This window comes from Festucalex cinctus, chromosome 5 (assembly GCF_051991245.1).
Source record: "Festucalex cinctus isolate MCC-2025b chromosome 5, RoL_Fcin_1.0, whole genome shotgun sequence".
Taxonomy (NCBI): domain Eukaryota; kingdom Metazoa; phylum Chordata; class Actinopteri; order Syngnathiformes; family Syngnathidae; genus Festucalex; species Festucalex cinctus.
Window position 1 is genome coordinate 26,392,359 of NC_135415.1, and position 19,497 is coordinate 26,411,855.

Here is a 19,497-nt window from a genome sequence, read left to right on the forward strand (position 1 = left end):
TGCTATCTAATAGAAGACCGTTTATTTGTCCTGTCTGTCACTATAAGTCATAGATGAACAAAGATATGTTATTTTATAATGTATTGAACAATTAAGTGAAGTTTGATCATTTTCCATGTCACACTGGTTGGAAATCACTGATTTAGAAAAAAACATGTTACCTTCCTTTTATAAAGGTAAGATAAAAAAAAAAATAAAATAAAAAAAAGACATACTCATATCCTTTCAAACTTTATTGTGAAAGAGTAAAGGGAAGTCGAATGTATTTTAGTCGTTCTTACAGATGGGTAAGCGACACTAGTATCCTTGCAAAGGAATGTAGCCACAATGGTTCTTTAGGGATGTATTTTGGACTAAATTAAGATGTCGGAACTGCACTTTCTCTTCTTTGTCAACCGTGAGTTTTCTTTTCCCCCCCCAATTGCCATTAAGGAGTCGTCATCCATTGTAGCTACAAATTGACATCCGCAGAGGGGAAAGCTAAGCTAGTGCGGACTGTGTCGCTAACGTTTGTTATTTGAAACGTAGACTGGGAGTAACATTACCTTTATAAGGGGTTGTTTAATATTGGTCGTGGTGTGAGTAACGTTCGATCGTATCATACTCTTTTCAGTCATCGCATTTTCTAATCCTTATCGTCTGTGTCCAACCAGCTAACAGCTAACAGCTAATGCTAGGTGGTTACATTGACGAGGAGATCTGCATCTACTTGGAATTTTAGAATCGAATACTGCAATTCTAAAAATACAGTGGCGAAATGTGACATTACCAATGTAGCCGTAATGTTTATGGACGCGCGCACACATGCACTAAACAGATGATGTCATAGAGAATGTCATTTTGAGCCTTTTCAATGAATGAAGTGCCACATGGCATTAGGATTTAAAAATTACTAAATTAGAAATGAGAAGAAAAGGACATAATAGTTTTTTTAGTGCTCAGGTAACAAGTAATTATGGCTCACCTGTTTTCTGAGTTTGATCATGTGACATTCTTGTGCTGACCTATGATGTCATTTTCGGTTGACTTGACAGTAGGGCTGTCACAAACTAATCTTTTTGTAATTGATTAATGTGTCTATTATTTCATTGATTAATCGATTCATTCGAGTTTGCTGGTAGTTGTGTGCGTCCGTCAGCCTATCCCATCTGACTGGGCAACAGGTGGGGCACAACCTGGACAGGTTGATGGTCAATCCTTGGCTGCACATAGACAAATTGGAGTTACAGTCACAGTTTTGGGCAATTTAGAGTCAATTGTTGGTTTTTAGAATGTGGGAGGAGGAAGCTGGTATGGTTTGATTTCTACACAGCAAGGTCCACCATTTATAAATGTTCATTTAGTTTTGTTTTTGTTTTTAAACAATATGTTTTACTAATTTTTAGCCCTGAAGAAAAAGGCATCACTGCTGATAATCTGTTGTTGTTTTTTTCTTATCTCCCCCACAGATGACACTGTAAACAGCATCATGACCACTTCTATTTCCAGCTGGCCGGAAAACACAACAGCTCAAATATAGTATAGCAGATCATACCAGATCAGAGCGTGATTCTGGAAAAGCCCACTTTTCACCTTATTGATATCATTAGTTTTTGACAAATTCAAAACATGTTTTCGGCATTGAAAAAGCTGGTGGGATCTGAGCCGGGTCAGCTCAGGGACAAGAACATTCCTGCTGGCCTGCAGTCCATGAACCAAAGTTTGCAGAGACGCTTCGCTAAAGGGGTCCAATACAATAGTAAGCTTTCAAACAAACATTTTTCACTTATACTGTAAACTATACCACCAACATGCCTGCGCAATCCTAATCGTTACTAAATTGTATAGAAAGATGAACATCAAGAAAATGAGGACAGTTCTAGAAAGAAAGGTCACAGAAATATTTTTTTAAATTAAAAGTTTTATGTAAATTAAATGTGTAAAGAACAAATGTCAAAACACAAGCACCTTCATGTTAATATTTAAACTCTGTAGATAAATATGTTTTATCATATGTATATCCACCCTTTCCCAATTCCTTCACTCAAGTGAAAATCGTCATCCGCGGAGATAGGAACACTGGAAAGAGTACTTTATGGTATCGACTGCAGGGGAAGAAGTTTGTGGAAGAGTACATCCCCACCCAGGAGATCCAAGCCACAAGTATTCATTGGAATTACAAAAGTGGGTGTTTTTTTGACCTCTTTAAACACAAAAGCCTAGTTCATTGTATCAGTATGTCTGTGGTTGTGTATTTTTTGCTCATGTGTACATATTTACATGTACTGTTGCCTTTTTATTCATTCCAGTGGCTCCATATCAAGGTAAACGTTAGATTTAGTGTGAGTCTGGTACCCATCCGTTGTTAGCTTTTCTGTACTTAGCAAAGCGCCTGCTCTTCTTGTAGTGTACTAAATAATAGAGCAGTAACTGAACCTGTGTGAGAGTATCATCATAATCTGTGTGTTAGTATAAATTTCCTCCGCAGCACAACACTTGGATAATTAAATCTCCTCTGTGTTCCTCATTTGTGTCGTGTTTCACAGCGACTGATGATGTGGTCAAGGTCGAAGTGTGGGACGTGGTCGACAAAGGTGAGTGGTGGTGCAAAAATGTGACATGGTATCAAGCTTTTGCTCAGTCTGACCTCATCGCCACACATCAAACTGCTGAATCTCATGACTCCATTTCGTGGTTGTTGTTTTTTTCTGTCTTCACTCATCATCATTTCTTTTCTGAATCCCTCGCACTCATCTCAGGCCAAAAATATCCTCTTCCTGAAGGTGTAGGTGAGCGTCACTGTAGTGTGTAGAAATTCAAAACTGTTGTGTGCAGTTGGTATATATTTCACTGTCCTCCAAGTCTTATCTGAGAATCAAAATTCTCAAGGTTTGCTGTTTGGCTGCACCTTTCCGTTTGGCTGTTTTTTTTGCTGTGTTTAGATAGTCGCCGAGATCATCCACAAGTACACACTGAGCAAGCTTACTGATAGCGATGTTTGTTTACTGTACTTAATGCATAATGTGCTGAAAGGTATAAGCTGCATATTTTTTATGTAAGAAAAGTGTTGCTGCCCTGCGTGCTCCACTCATGAACTAACCTGACTAGAAGAGTACCCTGTTTTTATTTTTTCATTTATGTTTTTTATATACAGTATATGCAAACCTAATGCTTCTAAAATGTTGATCTTTCAGGCAAAGGCAAAAAGCGTGGAGACAATTTGAAACTAGACAATGAGCCACAAGAGGTAATGTATATCATGACTCGTGTTAAGAACAAATAGCTTACTCATATGTATGATGTGGGTCAGTGATGGGAGGGAGGTTACCATGCGTTTACCAATATCAAATGGAAGCATTTATTCATGTATACTGTATTATCATTTCATAATCAATATATTTTTTTGTGTTGCAGTCAGATGAGGTAGCCCTTGATGCAGAGTTTCTAGATGTGTACAAGAACTGCAACGGCGTCATCATGATGTTTGACATTACCAAGCAGTGGTAAGAAACCTCTGTGTGTTGTATATTCCCTGAAGCGCTCATGCTACAATATGCATGGAGGTGGAGGCATTTCGTTTCATTCGGTTGAAGTTGAAGTCATTAAAATAGCAAATAATAACCTAATAATGGTGTAACACTGCAAGCAAATACATGCAACAATTTTGACAACATTCTAGCATCAATTCAGCTGTGATTTGTGCTAACAACAGATCTCTGGTCAATTAGGCCTGAGTAATTCATTCAAATGAGCATTTCAGACAGTTTTATAATAACCTCATTGAATATGTAGAAGTAGCAGTGGTAGTATTTTCCTAGTGGTTAATTGTTTGCTCTCACCAGTCATGTTTCAGTTGTTCTAAGTATTGCCATTGGCTGTCCCCACGTATTTTTACATACAGTATAATACGTGTTCTCAAGAGCAGTGGTCCCCAACTGCCGGTCCGGTCTGTGGGCCACTTTGGAGCGGGCCGCGGCGGGTCGCACAGTTGAAAGAAAGGAAGAGAAAAAAAAAAAAAAAAAAACCCAACATACTGTACTTGCGGTAAATTGATTAGCCGATGCTTAAAAATGTTTTATTTAGAAAAGTGACTGTATTTTCTCTGTTTATGACAGACTTTTGACGCATGTCAAGATGCGAATTATCTCAGTCGTGTAGCGCTGATGGTAATCGACAAGTTAGCAAAATGAGTAAAAAAAAAATAAAAATAAATAATAAAAAAAAACGGCTATATTTGGAAAGTTTCTTTGCAATGGAGAAAAAGACCTGTGACTGGACTACATAGGAGCTTGAATTAAGCAGCCGCCGAACACCCAAGCACCCCCTCTTCCCACTGGGTTGCCGGTCCATGAAAGTTGTGGACTTGTATGAACCGGTCCATGGTGGAAAAAAAGTTGGGGACGACTGCTCAACTGCGTTTTGGTTTAAATGTGCCCCGTGTGTAGACAAGCTGAACAGCACTAACGTGCTGAATTTCCATCCATCCATCCATCCATCCATCTTTTGAACCTATTCATCAAGTACATGTGGTCAAATTAGCCGCAGCTTTGACATAGCTTCCCCGTCTATAAATTTCTTAAGTGTAAGTTGCTACTGGTTGTCAAATTGAAATTTAATTATACTGACAAGTGTCCGCAATATGTTTTTAGGACGTTTAACTACATCTTAAGGGAACTTCCCAAAGTACATGTGGTCAAATTAGCCGCAGCTTTGACATAGCTTCCCCGTCTATAAATTTCTTAAGTGTAAGTTGCTACTGGTTGTCAAATTGAAATTTAATTATACTGACAAGTGTCCGCAATATGTTTTTAGGACGTTTAACTACATCTTAAGGGAACTTCCCAAAGTTCCAACTCATGTACCAGTGTGTGTGCTGGGAAACCACAGAGACATGGGTGAGCATCGGGTCATCCTCCCTGATGACATAAGGGAGCTAATCGCTGGACTAAACAGGTAAATATCTCCTTTACATGACACAATAGCATCAGTTCAGAAAGGGACAATCACGGCTCACCTGTTTTCCGGGTTTGGTGATGTGACGTTCGCAAGTCGAGCCCTTTGGCACTGTGGTATAATTTTCAGTTGACAGAAAGTGGCAAAATGGATAAGATGGATAAAAACGGGTGGGTTTTTTTCTTCTTAATTTGTATTACACAAATGTATTATTTCTTTGAAAGTATAACTAAAATACCGAGCCTTATAGAACATATTATTGTAAAGACAAGTTTTGACTTGACTTCCCAATTAAACATTTAGAATAGTTATTTGTCGTTGGTAGAGTTTGGTATTCAATTTAGATTTTGAGAATTATTATGCACTTGAAGAAAATTGAGTTACAATAATTCCTACATTATCATAAGATTTTATTTTAAATTGCAATACCATATCTTTCAATGTCAAATGCCAGTGTTGTGTGCTTTTTTTTTTAAATAGACAATCACTGATCAGTTATCATGTAGACATGTAGGTGATAAATTGAAGCAAATTGCATATTTTTCTGTTGAAATTTGAGGTTGTTCATAATGTTTCAGAAAGAGGTAATTAAATAAGTAGATTTTCCTAATCTGTATTAGTTTTGCTTTGCATTCACACAGAAGGAAAACACAAACAAATCATTATCTGTATTAACTATGATATGATTTTACTAGTTAGGCCTACTTGACATCAGATCAAGCTGAACTACAATTTTGTCACCCCTTCATTAAACGATTAGTCGCAGTAATTGTGTTAAGGTTTTATTGTCGCCTACTGGAAAAAAAGGAAGACACTTGCATTTTTTTTTTTTTTTTTTGCAGACACAGATTCAAACTGTTCTTTAAAAAAAAAATAGTATTCATAATTTCCATGAAATGATCATGCAGATACTACATACTGCCTAATAAAAACAGCAATATAATGACATTTATTGTCCGTTTTAGGAATTTGAAAGCTCCAAATACAACTTTAAAGTATTGTGTTTTCCAGACCAATGGGATCATCTTATATCCACTATGCTGAATCCTCTATGAAGAACGGTTTTGGCCTAAAATACCTGCACAGATTTTTCAACATCCCCTTCTTACAACTCCAGGTAATCTTCTTGCCTTACTTGATATTTAGTATGAATGATTTAACATCCTTTTTTTTTTTTTAGTTGTAGCAGATCCAAATCTTTGATTTTTTTTTTTTTTTTTTTTTTTTTTTTTTAATTCAGAGAGAGACCCTTCTGAGGCAACTGGAGACAAACCAGTTGGACATGGATGCCACCCTAGAAGAGCTTTGTGTGCAGCAGGAGACGGAAGATCAAAATTATGAAATGTACGACCTCTGTTCCTCGCTCATTTTGTTATTTTAGTTGATAATGGCATTGTTGTAACTTATTCAAATGTTTATAGTTTCCTGGAGAACTTAGAGTCCCGCAATAAGGGCTATGGCTCACCTGGTCCAGCCAACGGTCAGAGTCCCTCCTCAGGCTCCCAGTCCCCCATTGTTCCTCCTAGTGGTGCCTCCACAGGAAGTTCCAGCCCAAGCACTCCTCAACCCCCAATCCCTTCCCAGCCACTCCCACAGTCGCCCTCTGTGTCGGCTCCCTCTGCTCCAGCTCTCGCTGCAGCCATTGGGAGAACAGCATCGCCTTCCGCTGAATTAAAGTCTTCAGCTCAATCACCAGAGCACCTTCAGTCCTCCGTCACACCAGTAGCAGCTCCACAAAAACGCAGCTTCATGTCTCGATGGTTTGGCGCCTCGCCCGCCCCTGAGGCGTCTGTTAGTGCATCAGGTACGACTCCTCTACACCTCACCCCCGTAATGGTTTCTGTTTTGCATTTTACATCTGACTAGTGGTCAAAATGTGCAGAATATTACTTGACACAGTAAAAGATTAATTTAAGGAATTCTCCATTCACTCTTATTTAGTTTTAAGGCTAAGTTTAATGTTCAGTCATTATATAGTGGATGAAAAATTTAAATAACATTTTTGAGCACTTGAAATATAATACTGTATGTACTTAATAGATCTGATAGATGTGAGAACATTAGAAAATAGTACGTTTATGCTTTTTAATAGACTGTTGCATGTGCATGTGTGTACATCATGGATATACAATTACAGCCCTGTTCAAATACCAAGTTTTTATGGTATAAAAAAAAAAAAAATGACCAAGATCATTTTCAGAACTTCTTCATTGACATTCAAACTCATGTTTAATAGGAGTCAGTACACCTGTCACCATTTAAAGTACCCCTGATTAACCCCAAATAAAGTTGTTCTTGCGTTTATGGTTCTAGTACAATATTAGTACTGTACATTTATTTGTGCAGCCCTTTCACTGTTGCTGTCCGCCTCTTTGCAGCCTCATCTTTAGATTCATAGGGAGGTCCTATTCTTGTGCATGACCCCCCAGTGCATGATTGCTGTCGTAACTGTGTTCTATGGTATATTTGAAGACTTAAATTCTTTTGTTCCTCTGAACAATGTAACAACTCTGTAATGCTTTGGAAGCTTCCTGTAGCTTGCAGATGTGACTACAACAAATTAATGCCACAACATATGAACATTATTTGCCATGAATCAGAGGCACATTCAATGGTGATAGGTGTGTGCCGACTCCCAATTCACGTGTTTCATTGTGACCACAGCCACATCCCCTGTTAAGAGGGTCTGCATGTAACCACAATATCTCAGTTGTTCACTTTTTCCATAAGACATGACATTTCTACAAGGGTGTGTAGACTTTATGTATTAAGTAGAGAGCAGTCACAAGGTTAGAGTCTGAGCTGTTAAGAAATTCAGAGACTGTAAAATACTCACAGGACTTGTGGGTATTAGAATGTCATGTGATGTCACTGCTTGAATGCCACAATTGGTCCAGGAAGATTGCAACACAGATGCACTGTGATTGAACTTGATTATCAACAACAAGAAAAGGTTTATTATGTTGATTGCTATTGAGCTGCTGCGTATTCCTCAGAGGACCTACCTGCACCAGTGTGTCCTACACTAGTACAAAGCGTTGATGACTTTGTCCCAGATGATAGACTGGACAAGAGTTTCCTCGAGGACAGTTTTCCCTCAAAGGCAAAGGTGCCTCAGCCAGCACCAGCAGCGGACAGCGACAGGTGGGCGCTTCACAATTAGTGCTATTAGTTGTGACGGAATGTGTGCACAATAATTTTTATTTCTTTAAAATAAATAAATAAATAAATAATAAAAAGCGCAACATTGCATTTTTATTGAGCAACTTCATTCAGTACACTATCACAATTTAAGATATCTTATGTGGATTATCTGGATCACAAAAATCTGCTTTTGCAATACTATTATGGTTTTATTGACACTGCTTGGGGATATTACAATTTATATACATTAAAACGTATTAAGGACACCTTTTGAGTATGATGCAGAGCTTGTTTAGTGAGCTACATAGACAAGCCAATTACGATGTGTCGATACTACGCAATGTACAGTAACAGTATCTGTTGTTTTGTTTTCTATCCTAGTGATTGTGAATACAGAGGAAACCCCATGGTGTCTGGTTTCCAGGATGAGCTTGATCCTGACGACACAGAGCCTAATCTTCCACAGCCTAAAATTCTGCCTCCCAGTAAAGATATCATTCTGACCAGTGATGAGGAGGACCAAACACTCGTAGCCCCTTCTGAGAAAATTGACCAGGAGCTGGACAGTGAACATGAACTGAAAACGTAAGTCTTGCCAAATCACTCGAAGTGTCGAGTGAAAAAATGCGTGTTAAAACAGGTTGGCTTGTGTTTTGCCTGGGAGCATCTTTCCATAAACACAAAAATTACGCTTAGAGAATAATGGGAATCTACTTAATCATCAGTTAAAAGTTAATTATAGAAATCAAATATGGTTACAATTAGGGATGTCACGATATGGGGAATATCGTGATATCGTGATATTAAAACTGCCACAATATCGTCGTCGTCATGTTCACAATATTTAAAAGGAACACATCTGTTAAAAAGTCAGGTTGATTTCCATTTGTGCAGTTCTAGCACCCTCTAGTGGCTAGTTTATTAGTGCAATTTAATTTTCATTAGGGATGTTTTGGCCTTCTATGTTTAAAATATATGCTAATTGTCAGATGAAGGGGAACCTAATTTGCTTGTTAAGCGATCAATGTGTGCTTGCATTAGCAACTAAGTGCCTCAATATTGTTATTAGCGATTGTAGGTGGTTTATATGCGTTGCTGTTATGTACAAAAGCACAATGTTGTGTTTTGGTTTTTTTTTAATATGAACTCTCTTTTTTTTTTTTTTTACAATATTGTGATCTTTTTTTTAATATCGCCAATCCCCCCACAATATTGTGATAATTATAGTATCATGACCTTCATATCGTGATAATATCATATTGTGATGTTTGGATATCGTTACATCCCTAGTTACAATAGTATAAAGTACTGTACGTTGCTGTATATCAACTCAAGGCAACTGTATTTATAAAGGTCTACTTTTAATATATATGTCACACGCGATTATAAGTCGCAGGACCAGACAAACTATGAAAAAAAAGTGTGACTTATAGTCTGAAAAAAATGTTATTTGTACCGCTACTATGTCTTGGGACACGCACACATTCCAACTTTAGTTGCTGTCTTGTGACACGGTGGGCCACCAACTGTTAACATTCTACCTAATTTAATGGTCTTTAGCTGAGCACTATAGTGTGTACATGGAGGCACTAGGTACTGTATTTGAAAGGTTATTTTCTCAAATATCTCTGTTTCAGCTACATCACTAAACCACAGGTGGCATCTAAAGCATCAGAGCCCAGAGACCAGTCTGCAGCTCCCATCTTTCTGACTCTAATGCCAACAGAAGAGAAGCCCACCCAGCAGCAAAGAAAAAAGAAAGGAGTCTCACCCATTGCTGGGGACTCTGATACTGACCCTGAGGGCCCCGTCGCCCAACAGATGCTTTCTTTTGTTATGGATGACCCTGACTTTGAGTCTGAAGCATCAGACACACCAAAAATAGCAAAGGTAAAAAGTAGAACAGACTTAACAGTAGCGCATGCATCTGATTGTATAAAACTTGTCAACAAACATCCAGAGTCTCAAAAGAGCTTATTGGTATTTGTGGGCAGGACCAGCAGAAAAACAATCTATTTAAAGCTTTAAAAAAGTGATGGTGAATTGGGTTCAGCAGTTGAAAAATAAAACCAGGCTTGTTCAGTGAATGATATACAGTACTTATAAATCCAGATATTTTACAATCAAATATTTTACTACTTAATCCAAAAGAAAGAATTACATTATGTGTTGGTCATGACCATAATTCTATTATGTTATCCTCAGAGTACATTCCCTGCCAGGGATGAACTTCTATCTGACCTCTCAGATGATGATGTGCAGTCAGCCAAGGTGCCAAATCCTGTGAATCCCACTGTGATCTCCTTTAAACAAAAGGATGTTACCGACCTTTTTGGCCTTGGCATCCAAGAAGAACCTTCAGCAACCAAAGAGAGCAGTGAGGAGCAAGAAGGCAAGATGTTGGAAATGTCTCTATTTGTTGTTACCAGAGTTTCTGCAGACTTGTTGCTTATGTGCAAAGAGTCACTGGAACGTTAGCTTGTTAAATTTTGATACAGGCACTGTTCCGCGATAGTGATGTGTTTTTTTTTGCAAATAGAGATCCTAACTTTGACGTCACACTTCCCAAAATGGCTGTTAGCGCAGCCATTTTGGCATGATAGAAAACGCATCTGCAACTTTGAGTAAACGGCAAACGCCACACTTGAAAAATGATTGACAACTGTTGTGGACCAGCTGCCACAACAAGAAGAGGCAAAAAAAAAAAAGTGGAGTTTTTAAAAATGTTAATGTTAAAGATTTTTCTACATCATCATTCATGTATACTCCACCAATGGCCAGAATATTACAAAGATCCCAGACTTTTTAACTGTGACTTTGCCTATCAGCTTGAATCTTCCCTTCAGTGTGGAGTGGTTGGGGTGAATACTCCACAGTTTCTTGGGGATTTGCAAATGCGTGGATCGAAACTGATGCGAGATGGAGTACTTCTGGGTCATCTCGCTCGGATAGGATCACGGACTTAAATATGAATGGACTAGTCATAAGTCAGTCAGTGGATATGATAGGAAATTAAATTTCCTCGGCAAAATCGAGAATTTGAGGAGGCCCCTGCTCTCCGAAAGACAAGAATACAAACAAAAACAAATGCTGTCTAGGCCTAGATTGCGTCCAACACCGTAAATATTGGCGCTAGCGTCCCCTGGTGGTCGGACCCACACAACTCTCCACGCACACGCACACACACTTGTGATTTCTGCACGGCAGGACTGTTCTTGTTACACATTTGTGACTTCCTTTTACATATTTGTGGATTAAAATAGGCAGATTTCTAAGTAGTTGTGGCACAATAATGGCCCCATAGTTTAATAAACTCCACTCCTATTGTCCAAAGTGGCAATTTATGTCAACAAATTAAGTCAACTGCAATGTGTTTAGCTTAACAGCAAAAAAACAATAAGTTGTTTCAGTATCCTTTACATCTTTTGCCAATACAAAATAAACATGCATTGAACGGTGCAAGAGGATGATGTGTCCATGGATATTGGCCTTGTACATCTCACAAGTAATATTTGTATTTTTCTCTTTTTCAGAGAAAGAAAGCAAGCACTCCTCCAAAGACAAGAAGAAAAAAAAGAAGAAAAGTAAAGAGGTGCATTATTCACGGTTTGCATAATGATGTAAAAAAAATTGCCCGTGTTTGAGTTTAATCAATTGACTGAATAATGCTGTTCCATTTTCAGGAGGATGAAAAGAACAAGAAGAAACATAAACACAAGAAAAAGGAAAAAGATGAATCTGTTGACGACAAAGAGAAAAAGAAGAAGAAATCAAAGATCAAGAAAACAGAAGTAGATGAGCTGGAAGACTTTCTTGGAGGAGGTCCAAGTTCCACCAAAAGAGATGATGGAGATTATGAAGAACTATAAGATGTCCCCTTTTATTAGTAAACTGAACCTGAGAACAACTGTGGCAAGGAGTGAGATCACCACCTGGTTCCCTGACATGTATGTGCACAAAGTCGTATCCCAAGCCATACAAAATGCAATACATGAGACTACCAACAAGCACCAGGTAAATCCAGAGACAATCTGGATGTGGCCTTGCTTGTTCCTTTGGGTCTGATCAACTTTTCCTCGACTGCACTTATGTGGTGTCTTTCATTCCATTCAGTTACAAACGGCAAAGAGACTACAAACTGATGATCGGTTTGGTATTATTTCCCCCCACCACCCCTTGCCCTCGCCTCCATTTGTTTTGGTTTTTTTTTGGGGGGGGGTGGGGGTTGATTGGACATTTGTGAATATTTAATGCTCTTCATTAAATCCACCTCAAGCTAGTCTCTATAATTAAGATTACCATTCGGTTTGAATCTTGGTGTGGTTGGAATAATGTCTGCCAGCATGCTAAAAGTAACAAATGCCTCCCTCCCTTTTCTCTCTGTTATTGTACTGTTTTGCGTCGACATGTAATGGTACACCCTCCCCCCCCCTCCCACAAGTTTACAACTTTAAAGGTAACAGGAAGAGAAGGCTTTTGGAAGAAAAATTACTGTACATTCATGCAAAAACCTTCTCCTTTCCACCATCGGGGTAAACTGACTAACATTGTCCAGACTACTGACAGCTAACATTGGAGATTTTCTTGTTTTGTTAGAGCAGCACGTTCCATCAAGTTATTCCAGCTGCCACTCTACATGCATGGTGAGTTAGAAGAACGAATTTGCATTCTATTCATCTTGTCTGGTGATATACGTAGTATGTAATTGACATAAAACAAGAAAAAATTACTCAATCATCAATCTGTTTTGTAACTTATTGTAAGAGCTGTTTAGATTTTAAATGATATCCAGGTCAAGAGATGTATAGTAGCTTCGGTCAAAGGTCAGACAAGCACGTTTTTGTCGCAACTTTTTTTTTTTTTTAACCATTAGTTTATGTCTGTCATCTAATTAATCCTGATTTCCCAGATCGCAAATACTCACACTTATCTGCAGCGTTTTCTTATAGACTATGATGTGGACCAACAGAATTAGCTGTCATCATTCTAAAAAATTTGATCATTGTGGATGTAGCAAAACTGCAGCTGCCAGATGTTGTGCTTCTGTGATTTGTTGAAGCATCTTGTGGAGGAATCATCACTGTACTTAAGTTAAACATGCTGCTACATCTTTTATCACTGGCATTGTCCACATCAGATCATGTTTTATTTTTATGCCTTAACAAAGGTTTCAATGAGATTGGCGTGCAGCTATCATGAACCATTTTAAGTGTTCTTAATATAATCTTAGATCAGTCATCAAAATAGCACCCTTGCTGGTGAGACTCATTTACAAAACCTACTTTAAAATTGCAGCGACTCACCAAATTTTGTCCTTTGGTTTGTGTTCTTTTGTGTTTGTGTCTCTGCATGTTGCAACTTTTCCATTTTTTATTGAGATCCGATTGTTTATTGTTACCGTTTTTCTGCAAGATAGCATGGTTGTGTTGGTGTATATTTTGGTGAAAACACTCAAAATCACAATGCAGCTTTTCATATGTCACTGTTTACAGTGCAATATTTTTCACCAGTTAAACGGTTTTATTTCTACTGGTTTTAGGGAATCATACAATGTCATGCATTTCTGTATGTTTCAGGCCATAATGGCTGCTCATGATAGAAATGAAATGTATCATCAAGACTGTGTGTCCAACATACTGTAGCCTACCAGTGTTTCAAATCAGTGGAGCGCTAAAAGATTTCTTAAAGTTTCCAGCCCACACTCCAAGTTTACACTATTGGTATGTTGAAAATTCCATTGCTAATACTTTACAGCATTGATCCTGGTTTGGCCCCACCACACCACCCCCTCATCATGCAATTGAGGATAAATGTTGAAAGCAGTTTCAAGCAAAGTGTGAAACCTGTATATACAGCAAAAAATAATTTATAATTTATAAAAATAATATATGGAAACTATCACTGATTTCCCATGAAATTGTTACAAACTGGAAAGATGCAAGAGAATATTTGTTATAACACATGTAATATGCACTTTGAATTTTTTTTTCTCCAGGTATCAGGTTGCTTCCAAATGCATATAACGTGCAGTATAACATTTTGAAACGAATCGCAACATTTCTTCCCAATGACATGTTCCATCTTTACACTGTGTGAATTTGTTTGGTTTGTCCAATAAAAGCAAACATATTTCTTAATAATATGCAATTTTTGTCCCCCTTTTCATAGAAATTTGTTAATGTTAGTGGACAATGTTTCCCCCTCCCCTCTTTTGTTTTGCGCTACAACAAAGGCACATGAACAGAACTCGGTCGTAATTAGGAGTTCCCAAGCGGTAAAGTCCATCTTTCCCATAGCACGTGAAGGCAGGGAGATGGCTGTTGGCGATTTCGTCACCACCAGAAACACGTGACCCCCTATTTAGTTGTAACGCAGCGACAGATCCGTATGTATTAATGGATAACCGCTAGCGCATATATGCCCGAGTAAGCTGTTGAAGCCACACGGCGGACATCTTACCCCTCCTGTCTCGCTAGCAGTCTACTGAAAATATTAGATTTGGCAGAGGCCCCTTCTGTTAAATTCATTAAACATATAATTACATGTATTTAAGGCATGTTCTAAAATGTCTGAAGTCCTCTTGTCTCTTTAACAAACTTTAAACATAATAAATAATGCTGTTTCTACTAAGTACTGTCTCAAATGTTCTCCAATTTCGATACTGGAAATGTATAGGAACGCATGCGGAGAAACGTTTCATGGGAGTAGTAATATGGCGGCATCACGGCTTCAAAATATTGGCCTATCGGCTATCCAGTTGCATGCAGATCAGTGAGGGACCTGCATCCACCCCGGTTGAGTTCATATAACTTCCAAGACCTTCCCTCACGTGCACTGTATTGTACGTATGCTATAGATGTGTCGTGTTGACAAATCGAAAACAGTAAAAGGTTACAAGACAAAACACTCTTGAATCGACCCAACTTTGCAACTTTAAACGGCGTTTTACAATCTTAAGCTCTTATTTTGGAATAAATTGCCACATGCTAGTATCGAATGCTCCTATTGGTCCCGATTTTGGCCAATGAAGAGCACTGTTGTATACACGACTCTTTTCCACGTGAGAAGTGGAAATGATAGCTGTTGCTACCTGCTAGCTAACGTAAAAACATGGTAAGGATTTACGACGTATTTGTAGATGTAATTCAATTATATTGTAGAACAATAACCTGTTGCTTACACTGACTTAAGTATAAAAGTGTGTCGGACTGTTGGTATGCCTTCGTGTTGCCTGTGAGAGTCTCACTGCAAGCATGTAATATAACAGAAATTAATTACATTAATTAATAATTACTAAAATGTATTTGGCTAGTGAAAGACCAACAAATTAAGACTTACTAAATTTTGATTGTGTGCGTGCGCGCCTGTTTAGAGGTAGTTGATACACACATTCTCGTCAGTGGTAGTTTTTTTTTTTTCGTGAAATGTCATCATACTCGAGACGTTTTTCTGTTTTGTTTTGTTTTATAAATTGTGTATTTCTAAAGCAGAAAGGGCAGACGTACGTGTGTGTTTTTTGTTTTTTTTGTTTTTTCGTCTGCATCAAAGAATGCCCCACGAGATGGTTTGGACGTTATATTTTATGATGTTCATTACATTTGATGCGATGACTTTATGTGATGTTGGATAATAGCTTCGTCGAGAGGTGAGATTGAGGCGGGAGTACTTGTACAGGAAGGCACAAGAAGACAGGCTCCGAACAATTGAAGAGAAGAAACAGAAGCTGAAGGGTGCTCTCGATGGTATGGGTGGGATGTTCATCATATAAATAGGAGTAGCAGAGTGTATGACATCGACCTCACGTTTTTTCCCCTCCCTGTAGAAAACTGTTTGCTTCCAACTGAGGTACGCAAAGATGCATTACAGCTCCAGAAACTTCTGGAGTATGACGATGACGGCGCAGAGGGTTAGTGTTTACATTAGTGCTTATATTCAATATTTAAAGCATACACCATATTTATCCCCTTCATTTATATTACAACACTGTGTGTCTTCCAGGTGTTAGCTCACATATGGATGATGAGTACAAATGGGCGGGAGTTGAAGATCCAAAAGTCATGGTCACCACTTCCCGAGACCCGAGTTCCAGACTCAAAATGTTTGCCAAGGTTGGGCTCAGTTGTTTCTGAGGCATTACAAAACTACTTAACATGTCAACATAAAGTGTATGACCCATAACCAGCATAGGTAGCGTGAGAATGTCCATGTTCAGTATGTGATATATTAATGAAAATTATATCTTCCTAATGATGGCATGCACTGTGTTAAATCTGTGTGTTTTAATGTTGGGCTCTTTAGTGGTAGATAGTGATAAAACAAATGTATTTTGAAGTTGTTGATTTTGAATTGTATTTGTTCAATATTTTTTTATTTTTTTGCTGTAATTAACAAAAATTAAGTTGGGGATACATGCATGCCAATAAACGTACCTTCCCCTCTTCTGAGACAGGAAGTAAAGTTGATGTTTCCTGGAGCTCAACGCATGAACAGGGGAAACCATGAGATTCCTACACTGGTGCGAGCCTGCAAAGCCAACAATGTCACTGATCTCGTCATCATTCATGAAACCAGAGGACAGCCAGGTTTGTTGATTATTTCTTCAGAGTTCAATGTAAGGGCTGTCTCAGAAAAGTTTCAGGACTGGTTTCACAAAAGGTATATTTTAAATCCAAACATTAAATAACACGATTTACCCTCCGAAGTAATCCCGCTTGTTGTCGAGCGCACTTTTCCGGCATTCTGTGCCATGCATTTCGGGGATAATCTTGTGGAATTCTCCATAGGTCAGCTCAGTCATATTGGCCATATTGATGTCAACCATGTCTTCAAAATGGGTCCCCTTCATGACCCCACTTGAGCTAGGAAAGAGGAAAATAAAAATCATACAAAGCCATGACGGGTGAATAGGAATGTTGCTCTGGCACGCCGATGTTCCTCTCAGCCAAGAAATGTCGGATGTTCAAGGCATTGTGAGCAGGCAGCGTTGTCATGGGGATGCAGCCACGAGTTGTTCTGCCGTAACTAACTCTTGCATCTCCCCGCACACTGAACGAACCAAACAGCAGGATCTAATCATCTGTCCCATTTTGAAGAAGAGGAAATATATCTGTTGTGACACCAGTCTTGGAGCTTTTCTGACACACTGTACAGTAGGGGTGGCACAATAAGGTTTTAAATTGTCAATATAAACCCAGTATGTGATTGAAAGTACAGGCTGACGTTGTTTGTTCATCCATATTTGCAGATGGCCTAGTGGTGTGCCACCTGCCGTTTGGACCCACAGCTTATTTCACGCTTTATAATGTGGTAATGAGGCACGATGTCCCAGACATAGGCACCATGTCCGAGGCCTTCCCCCATCTCATCTTTCACAACTTCACCTCACGGCTTGGCAAGCGGGTGAGTACTCACTCAACCATGTTCTGCTCACATGCCACTGATAGCGTCTCTCACCATTTGTTCGTTAGCTCACCTGATTAAACCTTCTTGCACAGGTATCCAATATCCTCAAGTATCTTTTTCCAGTGCCGAAAGATGACAGTAGGCGTGTAATCACATTTGCCAACCAAGAGGATTTCATCTCTTTCAGGTCCGTCTAGTGGTGCTCTCTCATTTAAAGTTTAAAGTATAAGCTTGTGCTCTTTACATTTATTATTATTATTATTATTATTATTATTGTCATTGTTATTATTATTGTTATTATTATTGTTGTTGTTGTTGTTGTTTTAACAGACATCACACCTACAAGAAAAAAGACCACAAGAACATAGAACTAACAGAAGTGGGGCCCAGGTTTGAAATGAAATGTAAGTATAAACTGAACCTGATTTCGAACTCTGGGAAGAAACTCTCAACCAAAGTACTGTACATAATTTAATCTAACGTGAGTAGAAAAAAAAAAGGGGGCTCAACCAATTATAACTGACAAGAATCATACCCACTGGCCACACATCTAAACCACAGCTACATGCGGAATAAATCGCATTATAACACAGTGAATACTAGGGTAGGAATCGATAAAAATTTTGCAGTTACAATTCCATTATCAATACTGATTATCGTTCAAATTCCTTATGGATTCACATTAGGTGAAGGAATTAAATAATAAAAATGGGTTGTTTTCAGAGTAGGATTTATTTTTTTAATTTTTTTTTTATTACGGGGTATTTATATTTTGCCTTTATTTACGGTGGGGATCGAAAGTTTGTGTAAAAGTTTGTATTGTCCATTAACAAACCAAGGAAAGATGGAACATTTTCCAAAAGCATCAAAGTACAGATTTATTTCCATCATTTAAACTTTAAAATTAACAGAACACAAAATAATGGCACCTTCAAATGTTTGGGCACCCTGCAGAGTTTTTAGCTTAGACCTGATAATGTCGTGGATTGTTCACAATAACTATATCGAATAACCGGGTGATGTCAATCTCAAATGTTTTAAATGCTCAGATTCATCTGATTTTGCCCCAACAATCAGTGAAGACTATTAAAAAAAAAGTGAGATTTTACTTTGACAAGTCTTTGCCCATAGATTTTAGTCTATGAGACAAAATGACGTGTGTTTGTTCTGAGTGTTTTATATGACATTCTTTAATGTGGTTGTGTGTGGTGAAGTTGGGCGTCAGTTCGAAAAGTAGTCCACCGGAAGTGGTGTGAATTGGTTTCAAATAAGAGCCTGGCAAACTATTTTAGATTGATACGTTGATAAGGGTAAACTTACAATTCTTCATTAAAACTAAAGTGGGCGGTTAGGAACCATGAAACTCCAAAGGGCTGAAAACGAGTCCCACTCCGCCCGTGGACAAACTAACCCAGTTCATTAAGTGCTTGTGTTAGAATGGTTCGTTTTTGTGTCCTGTAATCATTTTGACATTTACATGTGTCAATGTTCTTTGACCTTCAATCCTGTTTTCTGTTTTTAGTATACATGATCAAACTTGGCACCTTGGAAAATGAGGGCACAGCAGATGTTGAGTGGCGACACCACACGTATACCCACACTTCCAAGAAAAGGAGGTTTCTTAGTGTTCAATAGGTTTATAATAATAATTATAATCAAACTTTTGGACAGTTGTGTGTAGAACGACTGTTGTTTTTTTTTAAGTCAGATGTTTAATTGGTGAGCTACCATTAAAAACAGTACAGTACAATTTCAGTATATCCACTGTAGATGTCAGTATTTGCAAGTGATATCTTGACGCACATCCCTTACATGTACTGTTCGATATTTTTGTTTTTAATAAAATACATTGCCTGGTTTGTATTTGCTCCTTTCTTGAATCTTGAATAACAGCCACCATACTTAATGAAAAGTGCAATTGCTACTGTGAAGACAATAGCAGCAGCATCCCCAAGTAATGTTGCAATTGCAAAGCAAGTACCTGGGTTGTTTTTAAGCCATTTTCTCCGGTATCAGTGA

The 19,497-nt window shown here is 38.3% G+C and overlaps 2 protein-coding genes across 6 annotated transcripts; both read left to right on the forward strand.

Annotated features, from left to right (window-relative positions):
• Positions 1-237: 237 nt before the first annotated feature.
• Positions 238-14,218, forward strand: rabl6b (RAB, member RAS oncogene family-like 6b). Of its 5 annotated transcripts, none has more exons than XM_077522322.1 (18): positions 238-287; positions 1,449-1,738; positions 2,029-2,163; positions 2,289-2,303; positions 2,526-2,573; positions 2,739-2,768; positions 3,174-3,226; positions 3,394-3,482; positions 4,792-4,932; positions 5,944-6,049; positions 6,173-6,276; positions 6,354-6,736; positions 7,929-8,076; positions 8,458-8,661; positions 9,714-9,966; positions 10,282-10,468; positions 11,610-11,668; positions 11,760-14,218. In XM_077522322.1, the coding sequence occupies exons 2-18, from the start codon at positions 1,609-1,611 to the stop codon at positions 11,943-11,945; spliced, it is 2,271 nt and encodes a 756-aa protein (XP_077378448.1). In that variant the 5' UTR covers positions 238-287; positions 1,449-1,608; the 3' UTR covers positions 11,946-14,218. The 5 variants fall into 5 exon arrangements, with proteins under 5 accessions (XP_077378448.1, XP_077378447.1, XP_077378450.1 ...); XM_077522321.1 differs by having other exon boundaries at positions 262-397; XM_077522324.1 differs by lacking the exon at positions 2,739-2,768 and having other exon boundaries at positions 262-397.
• A 714-nt stretch (positions 14,219-14,932) lies between these two features.
• On the forward strand, positions 14,933-19,337 carry imp4 (IMP U3 small nucleolar ribonucleoprotein 4). The gene is made up of 9 exons (XM_077522934.1): positions 14,933-15,189; positions 15,710-15,818; positions 15,899-15,982; positions 16,075-16,184; positions 16,526-16,658; positions 17,321-17,475; positions 17,571-17,665; positions 17,809-17,882; positions 19,001-19,337. Exons 1-9 carry the CDS (start codon positions 15,187-15,189, stop codon positions 19,111-19,113), a joined length of 876 nt encoding a protein of 291 aa, XP_077379060.1. The 5' UTR covers positions 14,933-15,186; the 3' UTR covers positions 19,114-19,337.
• The last annotated feature ends 160 nt before the right edge of the window (positions 19,338-19,497 follow it).

What these genes read in the sequence shown, in the direction of transcription:
- imp4 (XM_077522934.1), top strand. An exon ending in GCTGAAGGGTGCTCTCGATG is followed by an intron (nt 15,819 to 15,898) that starts GTATGGGTGGGA and finishes CCCTCCCTGTAG; the next exon opens with AAAACTGTTTGCTTCCAACT. An exon ending in GAGGATTTCATCTCTTTCAG is followed by an intron (nt 17,666 to 17,808) that starts GTCCGTCTAGTG and finishes TTGTTTTAACAG; the next exon opens with ACATCACACCTACAAGAAAA.
- rabl6b (XM_077522322.1), top strand. Translation starts at nt 1,609, where the DNA reads ATGTTTTCGGCATTGAAAAAGCTGGTGGGATCTGAGCCGGGTCAGCTC. An exon ending in GTGGGACGTGGTCGACAAAG is followed by an intron (nt 2,574 to 2,738) that starts GTGAGTGGTGGT and finishes CACTCATCTCAG; the next exon opens with GCCAAAAATATCCTCTTCCT. An exon ending in GAGCAGTGAGGAGCAAGAAG is followed by an intron (nt 10,469 to 11,609) that starts GCAAGATGTTGG and finishes TCTCTTTTTCAG; the next exon opens with AGAAAGAAAGCAAGCACTCC.